Source organism: Molossus molossus, unplaced genomic scaffold (assembly GCF_014108415.1).
Source record: "Molossus molossus isolate mMolMol1 unplaced genomic scaffold, mMolMol1.p scaffold_m16_p_4, whole genome shotgun sequence".
NCBI lineage: Eukaryota > Metazoa > Chordata > Mammalia > Chiroptera > Molossidae > Molossus > Molossus molossus.
In genome coordinates, this window is record NW_023425377.1 from 80,301,550 (window position 1) to 80,329,282 (window position 27,733).

The window sequence follows — 27,733 nt, forward strand, 5'->3', positions numbered from 1 at the left end:
TTGTGCCGCGCTGGCGTGCGGAGCGGGGTCAAAGGGCGCAGAGGCACTGCCTCCGCAGAGCGGCGTGGCGCGACAAGATGGCGGTGAGTATGGCGGGGGGCCGGCGGCGGGGCCCGGGGGCCTGGCCAGGCTCTCCGCCTCATGCGTTCTGCTTCCCTTAAAGGATAAAGAGAAGAAGAAGAAGGAGAGCATCTTGGACCTGTCCAAGTACATCGACAAGACGATCCGGGTGAAGTTTCAAGGAGGCCGCGAAGGTGAGGCACCCGCTTCTGCACCCCCTAACGATTTACGTAAAGTAACGAGGGGCGAGAGTGACAGCTGATACCTGGGCACGCTTAGGCGCCTTCCTGGATAACTCGTGCAAGCTTCCTAGAGACGCCGGGAGGTAGGTGCTGCTTTGCCCATTTGCATCTGGGGAAACTGAGGCATGGAAAGGGGACCAGACTTACCCAGCCTGTGTGGCTCACTGGATTGAGCGTCGTCCCATGCACCGAGAGGTCGCCGGTTCGATTCTCGGTCAGGGCACGTGCCCAGGTTTCGGGCTCCATTCCTAGTGTGCGGCGTTCAGGAGGCAACCTGTGGATGGTTCTCTCCCATTGATGTTTCTGTCTTTCCCTTACTATCTTAAAATAAATAAATATATATATATATATATCTTTTTTTTTTTTTTTTTACCCAAAGCCACAGTAGCACAACAGGGACTGGAATGCAAGACTTTGCTTCCCGTGAGGTTCTGTCATTGCAGCCCTTCACTGATTCCCCTACACCAGGGTTCCTCAGGCTTCACACTCTTAACTTTGGGGCCCGAATGTTCTTGGTCATGGGGACCATCCTGGGTACTGTGGGGTGTTGAGCAGCATTCCTGGCCTCCACCCACTAGATGCCAGGAGCATCTCTTAATTTTCACAACTAAAAAGTCTCAAATGTCACCCAGTGTCTCCTGGGGGAGCAGAATTGCCCCTTTTGAGACCAAGGAAGGTCCTACAGTCAGTCTCCGCATGTGGACCGGAGAGACCTGTTAAAAACAAATAAAATCGTGTTTGCTACTCAGCCCTCGGGGACTCCCCACTGTCCCAGGGTAATCACAAACCTTTGGTACCTTTGAGTAACTAATGGAACTCTCACCTGCCACTGGGCTGTAAAGGTACATGTTTTCTCTGCCTGGAGTGCTTTTACCAGGTTAACTGCCAGAGTCATTTTCCTGCTCTTGGCTCAAGGTACTGGCTGTGGGAAACCTTCCCTGACCCTTCACCTTCCCTAAGGCCTCTTTGTTATAACCTCCTGGTAGCACCTGTCACAATTTGCAGCTTTATGCATAAACACATAGGTGTTTAACTCTGCATCTGCCACTGGAATCTAGTGAGGAGAAGGCAGTACAGTACCTAATAATCCCTGCCTTTCAGGGAAAGTGGGCAAGCAGAATGCTAGCATAGTGGGGTACGTGCCTCCACCAGGTGAAACCAGGGCCAAGAGAGTCCTGGAGGATGAGAGGAGTTGGAAAGGAGGGTTGGGAAGTGGAGCATCACAAGCAGAAGCACGAGTGTAAAGGTCTGCAGGCCAGAGAGAACAGTTGGGAGAAACAGCAGTGGGCAGAAGGATGGATAGCCTGTTGGGCACTGGGGGCTCACCCCCCTCTCAGGTGCAAAGATAAATCACTTGGTCAAGGAGCCATAACCTAGGACGCTCGTTTGTTGTTTTGTTTTGTTTTGGGTTTTTTTGGTATGTACCCCTAGCGGGAACTGAACCCAGGACTCTCTGGTCCACAGGCCGATGCTCCAACTGCTGAGCCAAACCGGCCAGGGCTCGTTTGTTTTTTTAATTGAGATAAAATTAACTGCTTTAACATATGCAACTTACAGTGGCATTTGGTACTTGTTCCCTGAACCACTGTTGATCTTACACCTTTCCATTTCTCTTCTCTTCTTGGTGATTCCTACAAGCCAGTGGAATCCTGAAAGGGTTTGACCCACTCCTCAACCTCGTGCTTGATGGCACCATTGAATACATGAGAGGTGAGTGCAGCCAGCAGGGCTTAGAGGCCTCCTTGCTGGACCTTTCTGACTGTTCAGACTCAGTAACCTGCCATCTGAGTTAACTAATGTGGTCCTTGTAGATCAGACAGCTGCTAGATATGTTTCATCTCTCACTGTATCAGCATTCCAGACAAGCCTAATACACTGTCCTCTCAGAAACTTACAGGATGTGGAATCGTTTCGCTAATCCACCATCACTGATCCTGAGACACCGATGCCCAGATTGGTTAGAACCAACCACCGGTGTGGTTCAGTGGTTGGGCATCGACCCATGCACCAGAAGGTTGCCTGTTTGATTCCTGGTCAGGACACATGACCAGGTTGTGGGCCAAATCCCCAGTAGGGGACATGCAGGAGGCGACCAGTTGATGTTCTCTCTCATTGATGTTTCTATCTGTCCCTTTCTCTATCTCTAAAAATCAATAAAGAAAATAAATATATAAATAAAAAAGAAAGCTGCCAACCAGCCCTGACCCTGTAGTTCAGTTGGTGAAAGTTGTCCTGGTACACGAAGGTTGAGGGTTCAATCCTTGGTCAGGATACATACAGCATACAGAATCAACCAATGAATACATAACTAAGTAGAACAACAGATCAGTCTGTCTCTCTCTCTCTCTCTCTCTCTCTCTCTCTCTCTCAATCTCAATCTCAATCTCAATCTCAATCTCAATCTCTCAAATCAATACATTAAAAAAAAAGCCCAGCTGGTGTGGCCCAGTGGTTGAGCATTGACCTATGCACCAAGAGGTCACTGGTTTGATTCCCAGTCAGGGCACATGCCCAGGTTGTGGGCCCAACCCCTAGTGGGAGGCATGCAGGAGGCGGCAAATTGATGTTCTCTCTCGTTGATGTTTCTATCTCTTCCTATCCCTCTCCCTTCCTCTCTCTCTAAAAATCAATAAAAATAAATAAGAAAGAAAGAAAGATGCCAACCTACTCTGGGGCTCTGTCAGCCCACTGTCTCCTGCCGTCCCCCTGCTGCTGACAAAGGATTCTATTTCCCTTATACCCTGCCCCCAGTCTTCCTACCTCCAAATCAATAGATGCTCCATCCGCAGCAGCCCACAGCAGTCAGGCTATCCCTGACCCATCAGCGAGCAAGTTCTTCAGCTCAGCCTGATCCAGGCATTAAGGGGATGCCAAGACCTAGGAGGGAGGGAGGGTCTTGCTCCTCAGGGGACCATCAATGTCTTGAGATACAAGTTACTCTGGTATCTTAACACAGTTATATAAGAGTGTCACGGGGTCATGGAGAAGAAGCATGGTCTTAGCTCAGTCAGTCAACTCTAGGGGAGGGACCTCTTGCTTTGCCCTCATTTTTTCTTTTCCTGCCTGGATTCACCCAGAGTCCCAGCCCCGCCACCTTCGGTGGATGAATTTCCTTGTTTGTAAGATAGTCTCACCATGTGGGGCCAATGGAGAAACCAAGTCAGTTCAAGCATGCAGAGCGTTTAGGGCAGGTTGGCCCTGAGTGGTGTGGCTGCTGCTCCTTCCACAGAACCTCTCCTACCATTGTGCTGCCACACTTGCTTAGTCTGTGTCCTCCTCCTCAGGGAGGCCTGGACCCATTCAAATGGATAGGGGATGAGAAGGTCAGGGCCAGATAGCTTTTGTCCCTGCAGGATCTGATGGTGGAGCAGTGCCTCTCAATGAGGTCTCTGATTTCACTGGGCCACCTTGTTCTTCCCTTCGCCACATTCTTTCAATAACAGTAATGGGGACTTTAAGTCACTGTGACCTCAGAAGAGCTCTCCTGGAGCTTGCTGTCACTTCCATCGGGTCCCTTTTGCTCTGCTGTTAACACACCTTTGACACTAGTGAACAGTGGTCCTGAAGGGCTCTCACAAATTTGTATTTCAGCTGCCTGGCTGATAACATGGCCCCAGGGCTTCTGCTGGCTCAGGTACCAGTGCCCCCAATTAGTTTCACTACCCAACATCTTGGCAGTCCCCTGGGCCTCCGTGTTCTCATTTGCAGAATGAGGACAGACTTTAGCTGATTGTTTCCAGAACTCTTTCCAGTCTGTGGGCCACTGCAGGGAGAAAGACTGCATGTCTGGCTTTGTGAGGCACTTGTCCTGCCACCCTGGCCAGTATGTCCCCTCAAAGTCCCAGATGGAGGGTTGAGGAAAGTGATTGGAGGACCCTTTGATTTGGATCTTCAGACCCCATCATACCCCAGGCATGAACTCAATTTCTTAACTCCTGTCCTCTCTTCCTCCACAGACCCTGATGACCAATACAAGCTTACAGAGGACACCCGCCAGCTGGGCCTGGTGGTGTGCAGGGGCACCTCCGTGGTGCTCATCTGCCCACAGGATGGCATGGAGGCCATTCCTAACCCCTTCATCCAGCAGCAGGAGGCCTAGCAGGCGGGGAGGGCGCAGACAAGGATGCCATCAGACTTGGAGCTGCCCCTCCCTCCTTAAGTGCTGCCCACAGAAATGGAACTTTCCTTTTTGTATAGGTTATTTTTTGTTTTCTTAATAAAATTGCAAACCTCTTGTTTTAGGAGCCCCAGAATCTTGCGTTCAGCCTTGATGTTCTGGCAAAGCCTGGTCACAAGAATTCAGATCAGCCGAGTTGTCAGGTGCTGGCGGTGGTCCATAATGGGGGCTGGGGCATTCCAAGATGACAGGCATCCGCGGTCCAGGCTGGGAGATGGGGATATATGAGGCTGGAGCCAAGTGCAGACATCCCAGGCCAGCCTGTGTTCCAGGAGGATGGACGGCCACCAGTCTTCTCAGCAGGCAGAGCCCAGCAGCCTGGCTCTGCTTCTCTGCCTTGTCCTTTCAATACCTCCATACGCTGTCCTGAGTAGTCGCCCAAATCGGCCTTCCAGGTCATGTCCCTGCTTCTAGCTTCATTCTCACCAAGAACAATGCAGATGGAGTGTGGATCTCAGCCCAGTACTGCAGTCCACATTCTGACCTCACCTCCCCTCAGTCCTTCCCACTCAGGGGTCATGCTCATGAATGTCCCTCAATGCCTCCCCCCCTTTTTTTAGGGCCTTCTGGTAAAAACTGGAAGACCTATTAGATAAATTCAAAAAGAGCTGTAAGCACTCAATGCCCCATTCTTAAAAGCAGGGCTTTTCCTGGCCCCCATTTCATAAACTGGCCTTGTTAGGACTCTGTACCCCATTGTACTATGCCTGCTGAGAACAACCGCGTCAGTCTGATTTGTTGCTCAGTAGGGCTGACAATCCCTTTGCTAACAGCTGGGGTCACACTGGAAGCAGCAGCTGGATGGGTTCATGCCACCAGATAAACAAACTGCTGGCTCCCTGCTTATCTTGGGATCTGGGCTCTGCTAACGCCGGGCAGCATTAGCTCCAGCTGCTGGGAATAAGATGGCTGTGGGGCCAGCTCGTGCATACACTCCTGGCTCCTCCTGCCATCTGGCCCTGCCCACCCCCACCAGTCCATCATCGGAGGCCTCATTCCAGAGCCAAAGCCTCTAATAGCTGGGCAGTGGGGATGCTGGCCTAGCTGTGGGTGGATTGCACCCCCAGGGAAGGCTGTGACCTAGAACTTGGGCACACTCTGCATGTCAACATCCAACCCTCTGTGCCTCATTGTTGGGGAGTGATTCCTCTGTTCATTTGACAATTGAGGGACTGGGACTTGGGCAGGAAAGCCACACCATGGAGAGACAGAACCCAGGTGTTTGCTCTGCACACCCAGCCTGCCCTGAGGCCAAGACACAGGCTAAGACCTGAGAGCTTGCAGTCGGAGGGCCCAGGGGCTCGACTTGTGTGGGATGGGTGAGGAGCAGCAAGCTTGCAGACTAATTAGATTTTATTAGAGCCTCTAGGCAGCTGAGGGCCAGGACAGAGGAACACCTGGTTTTCCAGCCCCCAGCTTCTGTTGTAGAGGAAGCAAGTCTTGTGTTTGGTACCCCTGTCCCACAGTTGTGCCCCGTAAAACAGCTCCCAGGCTCCAGACCATTTTCTACTGACCCCCTCACCTCCTAGCAAACTGATGAAGGCAAAAGCTGCCCTTGACAGCCACCAAGTCTAAGGCTTAGATCTCCCACCACTTGCTGTGTGGCTTAGAGGAAGTGTCCCAACCTCTCTGAGGTCCAGTTCCTTCTCTCTTAAGTTCAAGCAAAGGCATTGCATATCAACTCTGGCCAGGCACTGGGCTGCAGTTGTGTGGAGGGTTATTTAAGAGTATAAGCTTTGTGTTGAAGTCTAAAGATGAGAGCAGAATGCCGTGGGGGGCCAAAATAGGGAGACCCTGACTTCTTGGGGTCTCAGGCAGAACTCCTCAGAAAGGGAGATAAGATGAGCTCCTGCTACTGAACCATATTTGCCCTAGAGAGTCGCTTTAACCTAGTTTGTAAAAGACTGGAAGTAACCTAGCTGCCCATCCCTAGGGGATCTGCTATATAAACTTGGGTTCCTGTAACAACTGTGAAGTAATGTTTTATAAAGACATTAATCTTGCCCTGGCCGGTTTGGCTCAGCGGTTAGAGCGTCGGCCTGCGGTCCGGAGAGACCCGGGTTCGGTTCCCGTTAAGGGCACGTACTTCGGTTGCAGTTTGTCCCCGGCCCTGGTTGGTCGTGCGGGTGGCAGCCCCTCGATGTGTCCCTTCACATCGATGTTTTTCTCTCTCTCTCCCTTCCTCTCTCTCCCTCCCACTCTGTCTGTACAAAAAATGGAAAAATATCCTCGGGTGAGGATAAAAAAAAAAAAAAAGACATTAATCTCTCTGTGCAGGGTATTTAAATATAAGCACAGCCCTGACTGTTTTGCTCAGTGGTTAGAGCGTCAGCCTGTGGTCCAGAGAGACACAGGTTCAGTTCCCACTAAGGGCACGTGCCTCAGTTGCAGTTTGTCCCCGGCCCTGGTTGGGTCGTGCAGGTGGCAGCCACTCAATGTGTCCCTTTCACGTCGATGTTTCTCTCTCTCCCTCCCTCCCACTCTATCTGAACAAAAAATGGAAAAAAAATGTCCTCGAGTGAGGATAAAAAATAAATAAATAAATATAAGCACAAATTCTCTGTAGCTCTTCCTAGCAAAGGGGGGGGGGGGGAGGTTATTCCTCCACCCTTTGGATTCTAGGGGTTTGTTTTGCTGATAAGTATATGCCAGAAGTTCTGGTGTGGAAACTCAGAAACTGGTTTGCAAAGGGGCCTTGTGGCTTCTACCTTTGTCGGAATGCTGCGCAAAGATGAGGAAGCTGGGTAGCCCTGTGGCAGAGCACGAGGCCCCCCAGCCAACAGCCAGCACCAAATGCACGTGCGCTAGTGAGGGTCTCAGCACTTCTGCTGAACCCTGCAGGCGAGTTAACCCGGGAGGAACTTTGCAGCCAACCCACAGAATTATGAGAAATAAACTGTTTTATACCACTAAGCTTGGGGAATGTTTGTTACACAGTGATAGGTTACTAAGACTTGCTCACTGAGGCCTGTGACAGATTTCACAGGGAAACAAGTTTATCATGCTGATACATATGGTACAATATCATTTATTTAAAATAATAAAATTTTAAAATATCTTATGTTTCTACTCTTTTAAATGTATAGAGAGCCCTGGCCGGTTTAGCTCAGCAGTTAGAACGTCAGCCCGTGGACCAGAGAGTCCCAGGTTCGGTTCTCACTAAGGGCATGTACCTCAGTTGCAGTTTGTCCCCAGCCCCGGTTGGGGTTGTGTGGGTGCCAGTCGATGTGTCTCTCTCACTTCAATGTTTCTCTCTCTTTCTCTGTCTTCCCCTTCTCTCCCTCCCACTGTATCTATTTTATTTTTTTATCCTTACCAGAGGGCTTTTTTTTTTTTCTTTTTGCATTTATCTTCAGATAGAGCGGGAGGGAGAGAGAGAAACATTGATGTGAAAGAGACACATTGAGTGGTTGCCACCCACACGGCCCCCGGGGCCGAGAACAAACTGCAACTGAGATACTTGGCCTTAGCGGGAACTGAACCTGGGACTCCGATCCGTGGGCCGATGCTCCAACGGCTGAGCCAAACCGGCCAGGGCACCCTCCCACTGTATCTAAATGCAAAAATGTCCTCAGGTGACATTTTTATGTATAGGAAAGATCTGGAAGGACCCATGCTGACCTGGAATTGAAAATAGTGATCAAAGGAGCCTGTTAGCTTATTCTTCTTGTTTTAATATTTCACAAGGAGAGATTATTTCATATTTTACATTTAATATTATCTGAAAATTTTAATATTTTACAAGGAGTCAGAGAAAGGGAAGGCCAGAAGCACATGAGGAGACGCAGAGACAGATTTGCAGTGATGTAGATGGCAGACAGAGGCAGATGGCAGCAGCGAGAGAGAGAGAGAAATGAAGACACAGCCACCTGGCCATCAAAACTCGGTCCCCACCCTCCCTGCTCTCCTGGACCCAGTGTAAATCCCCGGCCCTCACAGCCAGTAGAGAGCCTTAATACCTGCTGACCCCTGCCTGGATCCCATCCTTCCAGCTCTCAGCCCATGGTCCTTGCGGCCCTCAGAACATGGGGCAAGGGCTTAGGCCACCAGACCAGGGGTGGCTTGGTCTGCACATGCAGATGATCACCATGGCCCACAGCTTCTGGGTGCTGGCTGAGAGGTCTCTCGTGTTGTCTGCCGAGGCCCAACTCTGGGAGACATCACAAGAGTCCTTAGCAGACTGGCAGAAAGAGACAGACCCCAGCCTGAGCTCAGATCAGCCAGAAAGCCCTATGACACTACCTCTCTGGAGTTTCTGAAAGGTAGACAGGATCTTGATATTAGTGATGGTCAGCCCTGCCCCCCCAACCAGCTACCTTGTACACAAAACAGCTTTTGTAAAGGATGGGTAACCACCCCTTCTGATTCACCTAGTCTTACCCCAAACCCTCTCATTATCCCTGTTAACAGATGAGGAAGCTGAGGCCCAGAGAGGTTCAGCAACTTTTTAAGGGTCACACAGCCTCCTACACCTGCCCCCCATCTCCTGTGCTCTAAAGCCACCAACACTGACTGTCTCATGGGTGCAGAAACTGAAGCCCAAAGCTGAATGAGTAGGGGATCACGTGGGGGGGGGGTGCAGAGAAGGAAAGGAATCATTGCCCACCGCCCTGATTCCAGTCTGGAGCTGGGAGGTGCCCTTGCTCTCCTGCTGCAGGTCCATTCCTACTACCAACAGCCAAGGGGAGATCTCACTGAAATCCCTGAGCTCAAGTGAAAGGACCGGACAATTCCTGTAGCCTGGGACACTTTGCTGCAAAGCCCAGAAGCCCTCCACAGTGTCAGCATGTGGCTATCTGTTTCTGGATCCTGGGTTCCTAGTCAGTGAAACAACAGAGAAATCCAGTTCTGCTTGGACTCAGATGAGGATGTGGATGTAAGAGAAAGAGGGTTCTGTGAATGGGAAACTTTGCAAATATGGGGGTGGTCTTGGATCCACAGGGATGTTGGTTTGAACTCCGGGTCGGTTTAGACTAAGAGAGTGAGGACGTCCCTCCATATAGCCCTCTTGACCCCCACTGCTCTCAACATATCCCTCCCCAGCTCTAAGCCTACCCAGAGCCCCGACTGTCTGCAGGACAGTTTCCGCACAACCATTAGACTAGGAGATACATGGTGGGAGGTCTCTGATGCCCTATAAATGTTGGCCTTCCTGTCTTTTCAAGCTTTCTACCTCCATTCAGGACCCACGTCAGCAACCTGGGGTTCCTTTACCCACCCTGCCAACTCCCACCCACCCATCTGGGCCATGCCATATTGACCAGAGCCAGCAGGGGTCAGAAATCACCCAGAAATAAAGAGCTGGAGGCAGAAAACAACCTTCCTGGTGTACTATACAACCTAGAGGGATTCGTATTATTTCCATGTTACAGATGGGGTGACTGGGGCTCAGAGAGGTTCTCTCAGTAGCGTTGGGTCACACACAGGGACCCAGCACAACTCCAGGAGTCTGGACCTGGAGCCCAAAGCCTCAATCACTCTGCATGCACCTTTGCCACTCAACACCCGATGGCTCCACACCCAATTACAAAGGGGATGCCACTTGTCTGGGGCCACACCTGAGGCTCCCAGGCCACCTTCCCCTACAGCCTCCCTCCACCAGCTGAAATTGCCAATCCTGCGCATCTTGCTGGAGAAAGAGGACCAGAGGCCCTGGCCGGTTTGGCTCAGCGGTTAGAGTGTTGGCCTGCAGTCCAGAGAGACCCAGGTTCGGTTCTCGCTAAGGGCATGTACCTCGGTTGTAATTTGTCCCCGGCCCTGGTTGGGTCGTGCAGGTGGCAGCCACTCGATGTGTCCCTTTCACGTCGATGTTTCTCTCTGTCTCTTCCTCTCTCTCCCTCCCACTCTGTCTGAACAAAAATGGAAAAATGTCCTCTGGAAAAATGTCCTCGGGTGAGGATATAAAAAAAAAGAAAGAAAGAGGACCAGAGGAGGAGAGCTTTTTTTTCCTTTATTGATTTGAGAGAGAGAGGAAGGGAGAGGGAGAGATAGAAACATCGATGAGAGAGAACATCAATTGGCCGCCTCCTGCATGCCCCCCACTGGGGATCAGGCCCACAACCTGGGCACGTGCCCTGACCAGGAATCGAACAGATGACCTCTTGGTGCATGGGTCAACACTCAACCACTGAGCCACACTCGCCAGGCAGAGGGCTTTTAATTTTAGAAAGAATTATGGCCACATAAGGACTCCTGCTGGCTTTTCCAGGCACAAAGATGCAGGATAGGGAGAGCCCGTGGCCTCTGCTGCACCCTCCTCCCCAGAGGGACTTGGGAAGCCTCCTGAGCTCCTGACTGCACCCTCCCCACAACTCCTCCCATGGCTTCCCCACCTGGAGCCACCCTCTCCTCCCAGGTGGTCTGTCTCCACAGCAACATCCCCCTCACAGGTGGTTGTAACCTTGGCAACCAGGTAACCTTGCCACCCCACTGCCTGGGAGGTTCTACCTCCTAGCTGCACCCTCTTCCCACGCACCCTTTGCTCCCCATGGTAGCATCCCACTGGGGGTGCTGAGCCCACCTCCCTCTCTTTCCGAATGCCAAAGTGCGTAGTCTAGCCATTTGCTGAGCACCTACTATCTGCTCCAGGGGCACAGCAGTGAGCAAGACAGGAGTGGTCCCTGCCCTCGGTGGGCTCACACTGGGGACAATGTAAGAAGATGCTGGCCAAGGACAGAAAGAAGACAAGCAGTGGTTTCAGAGAACAGAAGACCATTTGAGAGAAACAGGGTGCTGCTTCCCCCAACCTCAGACTCCCCAGAAACTCCACCTCTGGGAGCAAAATCTACCACCCTCATTGTCATTGGGTCACTGGTCCATTCAACCAATGTTCATTGCATACCTACTGTGTGCCTATTGGAGCCACAGCAATTTTTTTAAAAGGCCACATAATAAACAGGATAATCAGCAAATTATAGAGCATCTTAACTAGAGAAGTGGTGAGGAGGGAATGATGAGAGAGGCGGCAAGGGGTGGGGAGATGTGAGTCAGAAGGAAATCGAAGAGGATCTGGGCAGATGTCTGGGGGAAGGGTAGTGGAGGCCGTGGGAGCAGCCATGCCAAAGTCCTAAGATGGCATGTGCCCTTGGCCTCACCCTGCTCTTCAGCCAGCAGTCTAGAACAATTACCACAAGCTGGACAGAGCCACCAGCACTGTGGTGTCCCCCTCTGTCATCAGGACCGGAGTCTCTGCAGCCCTAGAACATGGGTATTGTTCAGGAAGTGGCAGGACCAAAATTTGAACCCAAACCATTGTGTTGGTTAGCCCCCCTCACCCTATAGGACTCATCTCCAGTGACCCCTCCCTGAAGAATCATCCCTGACCCCCAGCCTAAGCCGAGCACTGGGTATCTCTCTGAGTTTTCCACCCCACTTGGTGATTATTTCATGAGTCTGTTCCACTCCCCTTCCATGGCAAGTCCCCTGTTCCTCTCCAGCATCTCTCCCTCCTGGTACATAGTAGGTGCTTAGTAAACTTTTCTTCAAGACCCCTGAGAGGCAGGCATCAGGAGGAAGAGAGGGAAGCTCAGAGAAGAGAACTGTCCCAGGTCACATAGCTCATCCCAGGTCACATAGCTTGTCCCAGTGATGACTTCTCCTGTGCAGGGCCCTGGGCTGGCCTTAGGGGTGGGGAACCATGAGTCAGAGGCACTCAGGTCCTCTTTCTGCACCTCTGGGAGTCAGGGGGCCAGGAAGGGAACCACCCCCTCGGCCTGAGGAGGGCCTGGCTTTTGGCCTCCTGGGATGCAGTTTCTGGGCCTTTGGCCAACAAGTCAGTCTGGGAACAGAGCCTGCTTGAGTCACAGGTGGCTGAGCTGATGCCAGGCCATCATCAAAGCAGTTTGAAGGACGCAGTGGTCAGGGAGGGCTGGGGGGAACAGTGCAAGGTTACACTCACATAGCCCCCAAGCCAGTCAGGCCTGCCTTGAACCTCTCACTTGGGTCAAATGGCATCTCTGAGCCTCAATTTGCTTATCTGTGAAATGGGGAAAACTGTTCACCTGTGGCAGTGAGGAGCTGAGAGCCCCTGTTTAGAATGGAGACCAGCACATAGTAAGTGCTTGGCCATCGCAAGTGGGGTTATTAGCATGATGGGGGAGGCCCCCCACCCTGCAGCAATGCCCTGCCTCCCCTGCCAGACTCCACAGTGTGAGTCCCCTGAATAGGGCAGCACTCACTCCTGGCCAATGCTGGGCAGGCCCCATCCTAGAGGGTCAGGACACCCACTCCTGGTCCCATTTCTTCCCTGGCTCCTTTCTACACGGAGCTACATACCCCAGCCTGAGTCGGGAAAAGGGACACTTCACCCCGATGTTCCATGATTCCAGGATGTGTGCTCCAACAAGATGCCTTTCATTGCCTTTCAACCTCCTAACATGAGGTTCCCAAGCATGGGGGCCTCCACATTGGTCACTGTGTGTAAAAGCAAGACTCTCATTCTCCTGCCAACATCCCTTGAGCACCCTCAAACTGCACAGGTCTGGGGAGTATGTGAAAAGCCTCGTTAGTCAGACAAACACAAGTTATTACCAACTGGCTAAGGAAACATGGAGGGAAAGGCATTCCAGCCAGGCAGAGGGAACAGAGGGTGCAAAGGCCCTGAGCCTGGAGAGCGTGGCATGTTTGAGGAAGAGCAAGAGGATCTGCATTGGGATCAGAATGAGGGGAGGGAGGAAGACAAGGTAGAGTTTAGGCAAGATCCTGAGGGTAGTGAGGAGCCAGAGTTGGTTCTGGAGGCTGTGGTTAAGCTTCCTCTGGGATCCACGTGGGGAATGGACCTGGAGGTCTGGCCTGACAGAGTCTGGAAGAGGCTTGGGCAAGTGTCCCAAGTGCCAGGTGGTGGAGGCCTGGACTGGGAAGGCATGGAGGAGGGGGTAGGTCCCAGAAGGGCACAGATTAGGGTCCCTGCGTTTTCTGCACCTCAGCCTCTGCAGGCCCACCCTGGCCACAGGAGTCCTCAGAAGCGCCCCAGAGCGGGCAGGGAGCACATTAAGGTGTACTCGCTCCGGGTCTTGGTCCCCCGGCCCTGGCGGCACCATTGGCGCACGTCCCGGCGCCTGCGCGCACGTGTCACCGTGAGCCCTGCAGCCCCGGACACCTGCGGCCCGGGAACCCACACCCCAGCAAGCAGGACGCGCGCACGGCCGAGCGCAGCCCCGCGCGTCCCCGCCCGGCGCACCGGGAGGTTGGCGGCGGGCACGCGACGGCGGGAGCGCGCACGGCGGGCCCGGGAGGCGGTGGCGGCGGCGGTGGCTCGTGTTGGCTCCGGCGGCCCCCGCGCCGCAGCCCGTGCGGTGTCTGCGGCGGAGCCGCCCAGGTGAGTGGCCGCAGCGGGCCCAGCGACCCTGCTCCACCTGCGCCCCGCAGTCCCCATTCTCGCCCGCGGGGCACTCGCCTCGCGCTTCCCACTCGGGCACATCGCCCCCTCACCAGGCCCCTGCGCTCCCCCTGGAAACTTTGGGGGCCACTCCCCACGCTAGGGACCCCCGCCGCTCCACCGGGGCACCGAGGAACGGGGAGCCAAATGGACGTCTCTTTGGGGCAGTGAGGACTCCTGGGGAGATGTGTCCCCTCCATGGGTGGAAGAAGGGAGCACTGGCCAGGTGGGAGGACAGGGACAGTGGGGATGGAGGCTTCAGCCCGGGCTCCTTCCTGCGGTCTCTCACTGGGGTTTGGTCCAGCGGGAGGGGTGTCGGTGCCAAGCTGCCTGGAAGGCGATGGAGGCGTTTGGTGTCCACACCAGGACCTGCTCCATCCCTGGGCCTGGAGACAGCTCAGCTTGGCTGGAGGAATTTGGGGGTGCAAGGCTAAGTCCCTTGCGCTGTGGAGTAGTGTCCAAACAGCACCAAGGATGGTGGAGGACTTCTGTCCATCCCCTGAAGCTGGGCCTGATTCCCCTAGGGCCTCTGGGGTCTGGCCAGGGAGGCCACTGAGCCCTATTCAACAAGTTGGGGGGGGGGGGCAGGGAGCACCTAGTGCCTTGGTCTGGACCCAAGAACAGGCCCAGCCCTTCCTTTGGAGAGCACCTTAAAACCGCTTTCTTCAGCATGTCCCCTGGGCACTAAAGACTCATATACCCCAGCCCTCCACTTCTGAGGAATCAGAACTTTGGGGGTTTGGGCCCCAGAACTGGCATTTTTAACAAACGGCCCCTGGTGAATTCGCATGTGCACAGAGCTGGTTAAGAACTTCTTGCTTCTGGTGGAGGAGGAGTAAGAAGGGGACATCTGGTAGCAGGCAAGAAGACCATTTGGGACTTGATGATGGGGGACCTTTGGGGCAAACAGGGCTGAGACTTGGAGCAACCCAGGAGGGCTCCGTGAAGGAGGTGTGGAGTGTGGAAAGGTTGTGGTGTGTGAGTGCCCAAAGGTGGAGAGCACAGGGTCTCAGTGTGGATAAGGCGGTGGAAACCAGGTGTGTGGATGGGGAGGGGGTGGTCTTTGTCTGGACTCTGGGCCGGGGTGGACTGTGGACTCATTGCCTCAAAGCAACAGCCATGTGAGACAGGATCTGGGCTGGAAGATCCCGTGAGCCTACCCAGGGCTCCCCCATAGAAGCAGTGTTCACTCTATCTGGATTACATGGGGTGACAGGAAGAAGCCACCCAGCCATGGGATGGGGCTCAGAAAGGTTAAACCCAGCCTTCTTCCTGCTGCTCTTCTGTTCCTTGCCCTAGCTGGTGACTTCTGGCAAAAGACAGCCCCTCTCTGAGCTCCAGTTTTGAGACAAACCCACACCGGATTTACTTTACACAAACTGAGACAAATGGCCACACATCACGCCCTGCCTTGTGCTGCTAGAAACTAGATACTCAGTTAATAAGGGACTGCTATTATAATTATCACTATTACAGCAGTTCAGCCTTGCACCTACCTGCTCAGCCTCAGTGTGCTCATCTGTAGAATGGGGGTGGTTATTCTTAGCCTCCCCCAGATTAAGTTGGCCCAGGACCTGAAGGTGCCTTGCTGAGTGGGAATAAAAGCAGATCTGAGGCAGCAGCTTGATTTCTCTTCCCACAGTGCTGTCATTCCCAGGCACCCCTGAGTCACCCCCTAGTCACCAGGTAGAGAACTCTCCAAACAAAGCTTGTCCCAGGTGGGCCCGAGGGAGCCACCCACCAGCACGTGTCAATCCTGAGCCTCAGAAGAGAGCCCTCAGCCCTCCTCCACTCTCCATCAGGGCTCTGGGATTTAGTGGAAAGGAGCTGGCACGAGACCCAGGTTCAAATGTTGACTCTCAAGCTGAGTGATGCCAGGTGAGCTGGGGACCCTTCTGACCCTCAGTCTCCTTTTCTCCAAATGGTCTCCATTATTCCCAACCTCAGGGCTGGGCTAGTGGGTGAACAACCACAATATACAGTAGACATTCAAAAAATGGTTCCAGATCTAGAGGTCTCATTTGCAGAGGGTAGTCGACAGCCTCCCCCAACCCCCACAGGCTGGGAAGGGAAGTGGATCTGGAGGCCCCCCAGGCCTCCATGGGTTAACAGGGACTAACTGCAGAGGGAGGGTAATTAGGGCTTAATGAATTATCACGGATGAGAGCCCAGGAGCACAAATCTAGGACACTGGGGGCATTGTCAGTGTATCCCCTAAAGCAGGCCTTGGAGGGCCCCACCTCCCAAGTCTGAAGCTCGAATGAGGGACACTACCAGAGCCTGCCAAACCATGCTCCTGTTGCTCCCTCCAGCTCCAGTTGTGATGGGGTGGGGGGTAGAGGGAGGAGTGACCTGGGGACAGAGCTGCCGAGCTCCAGCATCTATTCACCATCCTGCCCCAGCCTTCCCTGTGGTTCAGCTGCTGCCTCCAGCCTGGCTTGGTTTGGTCTTGCCCAATGGAGTCTTTAGTATTCCCTGGCCTGGGAGGGGACAGGTGGTTATGTCCCACGTGGCCTGTGAGAGAGAAAGCTGACTCAGAATAGAGGAAGTGGGTGGGAAAGGAATAGGGTCCAAGGAGAAGCACTTCAGATACCCGCACTCTGCCTCACCCTTGTACTGTGAGCTTTGTGGCAAATTAGTCTAAGACAGTTTGGGGTGGAGAAGAGGAGGGATCTGTTTCCCAGGGCCTGCCGTGATGGACAGATTTGGGGGCCTCTCCCCAGGTAGGTCCCCTCACTTCAACTGATGCTGATAGCAGACCCCATGGGGAGCTCAGCCCCTTCTACTTTCCCAGTGCTTGAAGCCGGCATGCAGCCCACCTCCTCTTCAACCCCCGGAGACCCTGTGTGTGTTTCCTGTGGCTGCTTTAACAGATCAGCACAAACCTAGTGGTTTAAAACAACACAAATTTGTCATCTCACAGTTCTGGAGATCAGAGTCCTAAACCCAGGTTGTGGGCAGGTCTGATCCTTCTGGAGGCTCCAGGTAAGAATTGTTTTGGCCTTTTCCAGCTTCTAGAGGGGCTGCATCCCTGGCTCATGGCCCTTCCTCCATCCTCACAGCCAGCAGCACGGCCTCGTCCATCTCTGACCCTGACCCTCCTGCCTTCCTCTGGTGAGGATGCTGTGATGGCACTGCCCCCCTGCCCCCCCCCCCCCGTAATCCGGGGCCATCTCCCCATCTGGAGGTCAACTCATTCGCATTTTTTATTTCATTGGCAAACTTAATCCCCTTGCCAAGTCAGGTAACATTCACAGGCTCCATGAATTAGGACATGGGCATCTTTGGGGGGGCGATTGTTCCACTGACCACAGACCCTGCCTTCCCTGTTGATTTTTTCCATAGCGATGCCTGCATATGGCATGTGTTTAACTCTTCTGTTTCTCACCCATAGACAGAATGGTGGGGGTTTTGTCTGTTTTGTTCAAAGCTGTTTCCTGATAGAACTAGAACAATGTCTGGCACACAACAGGCACCCATTGAGTGCTTGTGGAGTGAATGAATGTTGTAAAAACTTGACCAAGAGCAGAACAGGGCCTAGGATTCGGCTCCTGATCCCATCTGGCACCCAGTGGAGACTGTTCCAGATACAAAGTACCTTCTTGGCTGACTTCTCATTTGCTGTCCCCTCATTAGCCGGAAAGGTGGTTACTAGTCATGGTAGTTCGTTTTGCAGAAGAGGACACTGAAGCTCAGGGCATTAAAAACCTCTGCCCATGGCAGTGGGTTGGGCTCCAATGGGAACCCAGGAGTCTCGTCCTAGTTCCGGACTCTCGCTGATTCTCTGCTCCATTCATTGGATATTACCAGGTCCTTGGACGCTCAGCTCTGTGCATAGTGAGGGTAGAAAGAGGCATAACGCAGTCCTTGTTCTCACGACATCACTTTCTAAGGAAGAGTCAAGGCTTTCTAGGCTCAGGTGACATAGGGTGATAAGGTGAGACATATTCAAGCTGCAACTCAGACACCTCATGCTCTTGCTCAAAACCCTCAATGGCTTCTACCTGTTCTTGCAGTCGACCTTTGCCAACCCCACCTCCCACCTCTAAACTCAGACACACCCGGGCCAAGTTTATTCCCATCCCAGGCTGGAGCTCAGGGGAGACATGGTGGCCAAGACACAAAATCAAGAATCATAAGTGCAGCCCTGGCCGGGTAGCTTAGTTGAATAGAACACTGATCTGATATACCAAGGTTGCAGGTTCTATCCCTGGTCAGGGCATATACAAGAATCAACAAATGAATGCATAAGTAAGTGGAACAACAAATCAGTCTCTCTCTCTCTCTCTCTCTCTCTCTCTCTCTCTCTCTCTCTCTCAAAGGAAGGGAGGGAGGGAGGGAAGAAGAGGAAAAAAAGAATCATCAGTGAATGGTGGTGTTTAGTCCTAGGAGGACAGGAGAGGCCCCAGGTAGAACAGGAGAGGCCCCAGGTAGATCTCTGGGAAGGGAGGGGGTGTGGAGAGCCCTAAAAACTTAGCCCTGCAGAAGCAGGACTGGAATCCAAACCCCCATCCTAATTGGGAACTGGGAGTCCTGGCCTTCTACCCCACTGTAAGACGCCACCCTCCAGAGACAGGAGACGGGGAGGGACCCAGAGAGGGTCCCTTGCTTGCTTGAGGTGCTCAGCCCTTTAACATCTGAAAACGGCAGAACCCGAGGGGCACTCGGCATCTGGGCTGCGGTCCCCGCGTAGCGCTCCACCGGAGACCACCCACCTGCCTGCTTTCCCACCTTCAGGCCCAGGGTCTGGGAGAGTGAGGGAACGGAGGTCCTGCAGGCAGAATCCAATTCCCACTGTTCTGTCTCCAAAAACCAGGCCTTCCCCCAAGGTGGGGGGACAGACCTTAGGGGGAAGCATCAGAAGCTCTAGCCCAGCGGCAAGTCCCCTTTCTGTGCCCCCCCAAACCCCATAGAGAAGATGACAGGGCCTTGCCTGAGGGAGAGGTTAGAGTTGACAAACTGGGTCACAGCTTGAGTGTCCCCTCTGCCTGGCCCCTGGACCAGCTATCTTCTCAACCTGGGAGTAATTATAGAGCTAGAGCTCCAACTCCGCAAGGGTTCTTGTTTCTTTTGACAGGCCAGGTCCAGAGAGGGCGTGTTTTCCATCAGAGGTCACTCAGCCCGTTAGAACTGAGGTCTCCTGCCAGCCTTTCTGTGACTGTATCAGTCGCTATGCCCTAGCTGTCCTGACCTTCCATCACTTGAGTACTTCCTTCCTGATTTTGTCCTTATCCACATTCTATGGCAACTATTTTTTAAAATTCTTTCCAACTTAAAATTTTTGAAAAGTTTATTTTCATCTCTATGTCTGCAGCATCCGCCCCTCAGTCTCCATGCCTGAACCGCACGGCCACCCTCACAGGGTGTCCTCTGCTGTGCCCTCCATGGCTGCCCTTCCCACTGCCATCTGCTTGGCTCCCTGCCTCCTCTAAGTCTTTGCATGAACATCCCTTTCTCAGTAAATTAGATCATTGCAATCCCTCGACACCAACCATCACCCTTTTCCTGGATTTATTTTTCTCCACTCATGCACTCAAGGCAGGAGAGGCTGTTCGTATCCATCAGCTCCCAGGAAGCTGACCTCTTTGTCTCCTGCACTCTGTCTCCAGCACTTGGAAAATGCTTGGCACTTGGTACCTGTTTGTGGACTGACTGACAGACTGAATCAACATATAAGGGGCACCAGTGTTACGGTATCTCTGGAGGTGATGATAAAAATTGGTCCAGCAAAGACAGAACTGTGTTTTTATTTTTTTATCCTCACCTGAGGACATTTTTCCATTTTTTGTTCAGATAGAGTGGGAGGGAGAGAGAGGAAGAGAAAGAGAGAGAGAAACATCGACATGAAAGGGACATATCGAGTGGCTGCCTCCCGCACAACCCAACCAGGGCCGGGGACAAACTGCAACCGAGGTACGTGCCCTTAGCGGGAACCAGACCACAGGCCGACGCTCTCACCGCTGAGCTAAACTGGCCAGGGCCAGAACTGTGTTTTAAAGTCTAGCTGGATGAGCTGCCAGGACCCTGTCCTGGCTCTGTTACAAAAAAAAAGCAACAGCCCTGGCCGGTTTGGCTCAGCGGTTAGAGCGTCTGCCTGCAGTCCAGAGAGACCCGGGTTTGGTTCCTGCTAAGGGCGTGTACCTCGGTTGCAGTTTGTCCCCGGCCCTGGTTGGTCGTGCGGGTGGCAACCACTCGATGTGTCCCTTTCACATCGATGTTTCTCTCTCTCTCTCTCTCTCTCCCTCTCTCTCCCTCCCACTCTATCTGAACAAAAAATGAAAAATGTCCTCGGGTGAGGATAAAAAAAAAAAAAAAAAAGCAACAGCAGTGAGTTTTACCACCCAGTTAGCCCTGAGACTTCCCCCTGCCACCTCTGATGGGCTGTGTGAACCTGAGCTAGTGACTTAAGTTGCTCTGAGCTTCAGTGTTCCCATCTGTAAAGTGGGGGTGACAGCAGCCACCCATGAGGTTGTGGGAATTAAAGGGTACAGTACAGGTGGAGCCCTTAGTCCCAGGCTGGCACAGAGTAGGAACTGCAGAAGTGTTCGCCATATGGTGATGATGATACATTAAACAAGGGTTTAAATGGCATTCAGGAAGACTAAGGTGGGAACATTAGTAGAGAGTAACCAGTGACATTGAGGGTGAGCCCCAAATAAAGTCAGGGAGAGAACCATGCAGGGAAGTATTCCAGGTATTTGGCACAGCATGTGCAAAGGTCCTGAGGCAGGATGGTGCCTGGCATGTTGGAGGAACAGTGAGAAGGCCCAGGTGGCTGGAGCAGAATAAGTGAGGGGAGAAAGGGAGGAGGTGAGGGCAGCAAGGAGATGGGAGGCAGGTTGTACGGGACCTGTGGGCCCTGAGGAGGACTTCGAATTTTATTCTAGGGATATGAAATTCTCTCCTGCAGAAAGAACAAACCAGGTAGCTCTGCCCCACAAGGAGTCTATATTTGGAGGGAAGAAAATATCAGTCATTTATTCCTTGAGACAGAGCAAGGGAGGTGTTGACTCCTCCAGAGCAGGCTGCTGAGGTCCTGTTCCCAATTCCTGGGCAAAGGGGTATTTCCCCTTGACCATAGGGAGCAGCACAACAGGGAACTGGGAGTGACCTCAGAGCCAGGGACAAGTTTAAGGTAGGAACTTGCCAGAGGCATGAGATGGGTGACTGAACAGGGAACCATCTGTTTGGCTCTTGTCCCCACCTGGGACACAGCCTCGCCACGTGCTGTCCAGGGCAACAACATGGCAGAGAATGACCTAGAAAAACAGCCTCGGAAGGGAGGCTTGCTTTGGGGAAGGGTTATGTTCCTTGCAATGCCCAGGTTGGGATTAGGACATTTGCAGTGATAGAGCACAACCAACCAGCTCTTGCTCCTTTCCCTCAGCCTCCCTACAGCGTTCCCCAGCTTAGGACAGGGACCTAAGACCTGTGGCCTCCTGTAGACCAGAGGCCCCTCGGTTTCCTCGTGGTGTGACCACATTCTCAGGTACAGAAGCTCCCTCACCCCACTCCCTCACCCCAATTTCTGCCTCCATCTTTACATGGCTTTATTTCCTCTGTGTGTATCTGTACATGTGTCCAAATTCCCCTCTTGTTATGAGAACAACAGTCATTCCATTAGGGCCACCCTACTCCAGTATAACCACGTCTCAACTAATCACATCTGCAAGACCCTACTTCCAAATGGGGCCATATTCATAGGTACCAGGGTCAGGACTTGAACATATCTTTTTGAAGAGGGGGGGAACCCAATTCTTCCCACTAGAGTTTCAGCTCATATGTTACCTTTCTGGGTCTGAAGTCAGCCCTTCCTCAACCCTGGTCACCATGATCATCCATCCATGCTGCTTCTCCTCACAGCTTCTATCAGTGAATCCTCTGGTCTTGTTACCTGTTTTTTTTTTTTGTCTTTTGTTTTTTTTCTTCTCTCATTAAACTTTGTTTTTTCAATGCTTTTTTTTAAAGAGAGAGAAGAAGGGAGAGATAGAAACATCCATGTGAGAGAGAAACATGGATCAGCTGCCTCCTGCACACCCCCTACTGGGGATCAAGCCCCAGCCCCGGCATGTGCCCTGACCAGGAATTGAACTGGGAACTCTCAGTCCATGGGTGCACACTCAATCCCTTGAACCACACTGGCTGGGCTGAAACTTTGTTTTATCGCAGGGGTGGGGAACGTCTGGACTGCGGGCCATATAAGGCCCTCAAAATCAATACCAGCTAACATCACACACCTCACCAAATTGGTCTAACCAAATATAGCAGACTAATTTTTAAGTTGATAATTTTGTATTGCCTCATGAGTGATGTTATAAATGTCCAGATGGTCCTGGCCATTTTGGCTCAGCGGTTAGAGCGTCGGTCTGCAGTCCAGAGAGTCCCAGGTTCGGTTCCTGCTAAGGGCATGTTGCAGTTTGTCCCTGGCCCCAGTTGGGGTCGTGTAGGTGGCAACCACTTGATGTGTCTCTCTCACATCGATGTTTCTCTCCCGCTCTATCCAAAGATAAATGCAAAATGTCCTCAGGTGAGGATAAATAAATAAATAAATAAATAAACAGATGGCTCTTGGCAGAAAAAAAGGTTTCCCACCCCTGTATGAGTCTCAAAATTCTGTGACAGATTTTTGGTCAAGTTGTTGCCATTACTGAGTGTATTGATGTTGATGTTCATCAAGCAGACTCCTTATCTCAGGCAGTTTAGCCTCTGATTAAGACACCCTAGAGAACCCTGGCTGGTTTGGCTCAGCAGTTAGAGCATTGGCCCGTAGACCAGAGAGTCCCAGATTTGATTCCCGCTATGGGCACGAACCTCGGTTGCGGTTTGTCCTCAGCCCCATTCGGGGCTGTGTGGGGGCAAACAGTTGATGTGTCTCTCTCACGTTGATATTTCTCTTTCTCTTCCTCTCTCCCTCCCACTCTATCTGAAGATAAATGCAAAAATGTCCTCGGGTGAGGATTAAAAAAGAAAAAAAAAAGATGCCCTGGCCAGTTTTGCTCAGTGGTTAGAGCGTCAGCCTGCAGTCCAGAGAGACCCAGGCTCGGTTCCCGCTAAGGGCATGTACCTCGGTTGTGGTTTGTCCCCGGCCCTGGTTGGGTCGTGCGGGAGGCAGCCACTCAATGTGTCCCTTTCATGTTGATGTTTCTCTTTCTCTTCCTCTCTCTCCCTCCCACTCTATCTAAAAAAAATGACACCCTAGAGCAGTGGTTAACCTGTGGATCGCGACCCCTTGGGGGTCGAACGACCCTTTCACACAGGTCGCCTAAGACCATCAGAAAACACATATTTCCGATGGTCTTAGGAACCGAGACACCTCTCCTCTATCGTCTCCAGGCGGTCCGCCCACATGCTGATACGCCCACATACATGAAGAACTGTATTAAAGGGTCAGGGCATTAGGAAGGTTGAGAACCACTGCCCTAGAGAGTTTACAACCCAGTTGGAGGAGAAACAAAAGAGTTTTAAGATACGCTCTAATTTCATGTAATGGTTAGACTCATGCAGACAGAAGGAGGACAAGATAGGTAGGGGACCTGATAAAAACTCTGGGGGAGGTGGAGACATGTAGACCACCTATATCCCCACCCAGCCAATGTGAGTCCCCAGATGGCAGGATCTACATTTGCTCTGTTCTGCATTGTATTTAGAGCCTGCTATACACCAGGCACTCAATAAATGGGGGGGGGGGGGGGGGGGGGTTGGTAACAAATATTTTTGTATTATATTTCCATGATTCTCCAGTTCAATAAATGCTTTCTTTTGCAAATTTTTTAATTGAGAAAAATTCACAAAACAAAATTCACCCATTTGAGGTGCACAATTCAGTGGTTTTAGTATATTTACAAGATTGTGCAACCATCACCATTATCAAATTCCAGAACATTTCATCACCCCGAAAGAAACTCCCGATCCCCCTTTCCAGCCCCTGACAACCACCAACCCACTTTCTGTCTCTGGATTTGCTTGTTCTGGACATTTCACATAAACGGAATCACCCACTGTGTGGCCTTTTGTGTCTGACTTCTCTCACTGAGCATCATGTGTTCAAGGTCCATCCACGTTCTAGTGAATGTCAGTGCTTCAGCCTTCCTGTGGCTGAATGATATTCTAATGTGTGGATGGACCACATTATGTTTATCCATTCATCCATACACGGATACTGGGTTGTGGCTAATAGCATGCTACAGCTGTAAACATGGATGTATAGGTTTTTGTGAGGTCGTGTGCTCAGTCCTCGTGGGTAGACACCCAGCAGTGGGATTGCAGGTCCCACCGTGCATAAACACTACTGGTGAACCCCTACTGGGGCAGGGCTGGGAGGCAGGATTCCAGTGCTAATGCTGCCCCCGCCTCCAGGTGCCCAAGAGGATGGTGGCGGGGCCCTAAGCCGAGGCTCCCTAGGCTCCGAACCATGACCTGCTGGCTGTGCGTCCTGAGCCTGCAGCTCCTGCTCCTGCCTGCAGCCCCGCCCCCGGCGGGGGGCTGCCCAGCTCGCTGCGAGTGCACAGCGCAGACGCGCACGGTGGCCTGTCCCAGGCGCCGGCTGACCGCTGTACCTGACGGCATACCGGCCGAGACGCGTCTACTGGAACTCAGCCGCAACCGCATCCGCTGCCTGAACCCAGGCGACCTGGCCGCCCTGCCACTACTGGAGGAGCTGGACCTGAGTGAAAACGTGATCACTCACGTTGAGCCCGGGGCCTTCGCCAACCTGCCGCGCCTGCGCGTCCTGCGCCTGCGCGGCAACCTGCTCAAGCTCATCCCGCCCGGGGTCTTCACGCGCCTGGACAACCTCACGCTGCTGGACCTGAGCGAGAACAAGCTGGTCATCCTCCTGGACTACACATTTCAGGACCTGCGCAGCCTCCGCTGGCTGGAGGTAGGCGACAATGACCTGGTGTTCATCTCGCGCCGGGCCTTCGCCGGGCTCCTGGCGCTGGAGGAGCTGACCTTGGAGCGTTGCAACCTCACAGCACTGTCGGGCGAGTCGCTGGGCCACCTACCGGGCCTGGGCGCCCTGCGGCTGCGCCACCTGGCCATCGCTGCTCTGGAGGACCAGAACTTCCGTAGGCTGCCGGGCCTGTTGCACCTGGAGATTGACAACTGGCCGCTGCTGGAGGAGGTGGCCCCGGGCAGTCTGCAGGGCCTCAACCTGACCTCGCTGTCGGTCACCCACACCAATATCACCGCAGTGCCAGCCGCCGCGCTGCGCCACCAGGCCCACCTCACCTGCCTCAACCTGTCGCACAACCCCATCAGCACAGTGCCACGCGGCTCCTTCCGAGACCTGATCCGCCTGCGTGAGCTGCACCTAGCCGGGGCCCTGTTGGCTGTGGTCGAGCCACAGGCTTTCCTGGGGCTACGTCAGATCCGTCTGCTCAACCTCTCCAACAACCTGCTGTCCACGTTGGAGGAGAGCACCTTCCACTCAGTAAACACGCTGGAGACCCTACGTGTGGACGGGAACCCACTGGCCTGCGACTGTCGCCTGCTGTGGATCGTGCAGCGCCGCAAGACCCTCAACTTCGACGGGCGGCTGCCGGTCTGTGCCACTCCCGCCGAGGTTCGCGGGGACGCGCTGCGCAACCTGCCGGACTCGGCGCTCTTCGAGTACTTCGTGTGCCGCAAGCCCAAGATTCGAGAGCGGAGGTTGCAGCAGATCACAGCCATCGCGGGTGAGGACGTGCGTTTCCAGTGCCGTGCAGAGGGCGAGCCGGCTCCCACCGTGGCTTGGGTGACACCCCAGCACCGTGCGGTTACCATCACCAGCACTGGCCGGGCGCGCGTACTTTCGGGGGGGACGCTGGAGATCCGGGATTCTAGGCCGCAAGACAGCGGCACCTACACGTGCGTGGCCAGCAATGCCGGCGGCAATGATACCTACTTCGCCACACTGACAGTGCAGCCCGAGCCGGCCACCAACCGGACCCTGGGTGAGGGCCGCAACGAAACACTGGCGGCCGCGCGCTTCCCACTGGACCTCACCACCATCCTGGTGTCCACAGCCATGGGCTGCATCACCTTCCTGGGCGTCGTCCTCTTCTGCTTCTTGCTGCTCTTCGTGTGGAGCCGGGGCCGTGGGCAGCACAAGAACAACTTCTCTGTAGAATATTCCTTCCGCAAGGTGGACGGTCCGGCCGCGGGTGCTGGCCAGGGAAGCGGCCGCAAGTTCAACATGAAGATGATTTGAGGGTCTTGGGAGAGACCTCCAACTGCCCTGCCTGGAGCTGCAGGCTCTAGGCTGAGCCAAGAGATTCAGTCTCTGTCCCCCACAGCCCCTCGCTGGCCTATCCAATGACACCTATGCATTTTCCAGAGGAGTGGCTGCAAGCTGACTCCTGGCAGAACTTCCCTTTTTTTGTAGAGACCCAACCACAGGACTTTTTTCATCAGGATATGTCTTTTGCAGTTTCTCAAGCGTTTTCTAAAGGTTTCCCTCTGTCTTCCTGGCCCTGAGTGGTCACTGAGCTGTGTGGGGGTGGGGAGCTCAGAGACCTAGGGTTCTCACCTCTAACAGTTCACACCCAGAGGCACACAGCTGCTGCCCCCAGAACCCCCTGACAGCTCATATTGGGGGGGGAGATGGTCTACACTCAGGATGCTTGGAGGGCACATGAAAGCCTGTACTATTTACACCTGGACACCCCACACCTCACACCCAGCACACACATATTCACACCCAGGACACAATCAGACACACAGTTCTAAAATGGAACACACACACACACCTGGCACCCAGCTGATACTAAACAGGTGCCTCAGGTTCCAGAGCTAACCACGGGCACACAGAGCTCTTGTGAGCACAACTCACACCTGGGACAAGCAGCCCATATTTGGAACACATCCAGCTCATACCTGAGTCACACATAGCTCACACCTAGGACACATCCAGCTCCTGCTCAGCTGGCCAACTCTGGGGATATCTTGGGGGCTGGGCTAAGGTCTTGTTAAGCTGGTCAAGCTCACCCTGAAGGAGCCCAGCATGCTAGGTGATCCCCAACATGCTGGCCCCATCCTCGCCCCCAGACTCCCTCCACCTGGACCCACTGGCCCAGCAGGGCATGCTGCCACTAGGAGAAGCCATTTCCCCAGGTTCCTCCACCACCCTCAGAGCTGCCACTTGGTTATCGAGCCCACACCATGCTGGAAGGGCAGCTTCCCTGGCCCTGGCCCAGGAGCATGGCTTCTGGGGCATCTTCAGAAAACCAGCTGTAGTGACCTTCAATCTTGAGTCTACACTGCCCCTGAGCCAGTCCTGTGTCCCATTGCTCACCTGGGGAATGAGACCAGAGAGTGTGAGCAGCTCCTAGGATCCCTGTTATGTGCGCTGCAGGCAGCAATGGGTAGCAGGCCTGGACAAGGGTTCAGGCTACAGAGAGGCCTGAACCTGGTTTGTTGAGAGAAGGTGACAGAGGCACCTTGGTCTCCGCAACTCTAGGTCCAAAGAGTAGAGAGTCATAGGCAGACTGCAGCTCAGGTTAAGAAAGAGTTTTCCCAAGGTCATTGCCTCATTGCTCTTCACAAAGTGAGTTCCCCATCACTGAGGGTAACCAAACAGTAGCTGAGGTACTGCAGAAGTATTCAGACACCAAACAGGGACTTTCTGTGATCCTGCCTCTCCAGCCTGGTTCTTGCCCCCACTCTCTACCTCGGCCAGACAACAGGGCATCGTTGAGGGGAAGGGGCACAGGAAACATTGTGGGGCCTGACCTCAGCCAGAAAGGAGCTTGGCCTCCAACCAGAAGGTTAGAAAGTGTTCTCAAGGACCTTTTGGGAAGGCTGAAAGCCAGCTCTGTAACCACCTGCTATGTAATCGTGGTCAGTGACTGAGGACCACCTGGACCATCTATGTCTTCGTCTATAAAAATGGATCTGTAA

General features: G+C 53.3%; 2 protein-coding genes and 1 non-coding gene across 3 annotated transcripts; 2 read left to right on the plus strand and 1 right to left on the minus strand.

The window, feature by feature from the left end:
* Window positions 1-37: 37 nt before the first annotated feature.
* Window positions 38-4,555, plus strand: LSM7 (LSM7 homolog, U6 small nuclear RNA and mRNA degradation associated). The gene is made up of 4 exons (XM_036240515.1): window positions 38-83; window positions 164-254; window positions 1,941-2,012; window positions 4,259-4,555. The coding sequence occupies exons 1-4, from the start codon at window positions 78-80 to the stop codon at window positions 4,399-4,401; spliced, it is 312 nt and encodes a 103-aa protein (XP_036096408.1). The 5' UTR covers window positions 38-77; the 3' UTR covers window positions 4,402-4,555.
* Window positions 4,556-5,036: 481 nt separating this feature from the next.
* Window positions 5,037-5,099, minus strand: LOC118616645. The gene has a single exon (XR_004956631.1). It is a non-coding gene; the product is annotated as a U7 small nuclear RNA (small nuclear RNA).
* Window positions 5,100-13,759: 8,660 nt separating this feature from the next.
* Window positions 13,760-26,045, plus strand: LINGO3 (leucine rich repeat and Ig domain containing 3). The gene is made up of 2 exons (XM_036241946.1): window positions 13,760-13,795; window positions 24,212-26,045. Exon 2 carries the CDS (start codon window positions 24,267-24,269, stop codon window positions 26,043-26,045), a length of 1,779 nt encoding a protein of 592 aa, XP_036097839.1. The 5' UTR covers window positions 13,760-13,795; window positions 24,212-24,266.
* The last annotated feature ends 1,688 nt before the right edge of the window (window positions 26,046-27,733 follow it).

What these genes read in the sequence shown, in the direction of transcription:
- LSM7 (XM_036240515.1), top strand. An exon ending in GTTTCAAGGAGGCCGCGAAG is followed by an intron (nt 255 to 1,940) that starts GTGAGGCACCCG and finishes GATTCCTACAAG; the next exon opens with CCAGTGGAATCCTGAAAGGG. An exon ending in CACCATTGAATACATGAGAG is followed by an intron (nt 2,013 to 4,258) that starts GTGAGTGCAGCC and finishes CTTCCTCCACAG; the next exon opens with ACCCTGATGACCAATACAAG.
- LINGO3 (XM_036241946.1), top strand. Translation starts at nt 24,267, where the DNA reads ATGACCTGCTGGCTGTGCGTCCTGAGCCTGCAGCTCCTGCTCCTGCCT.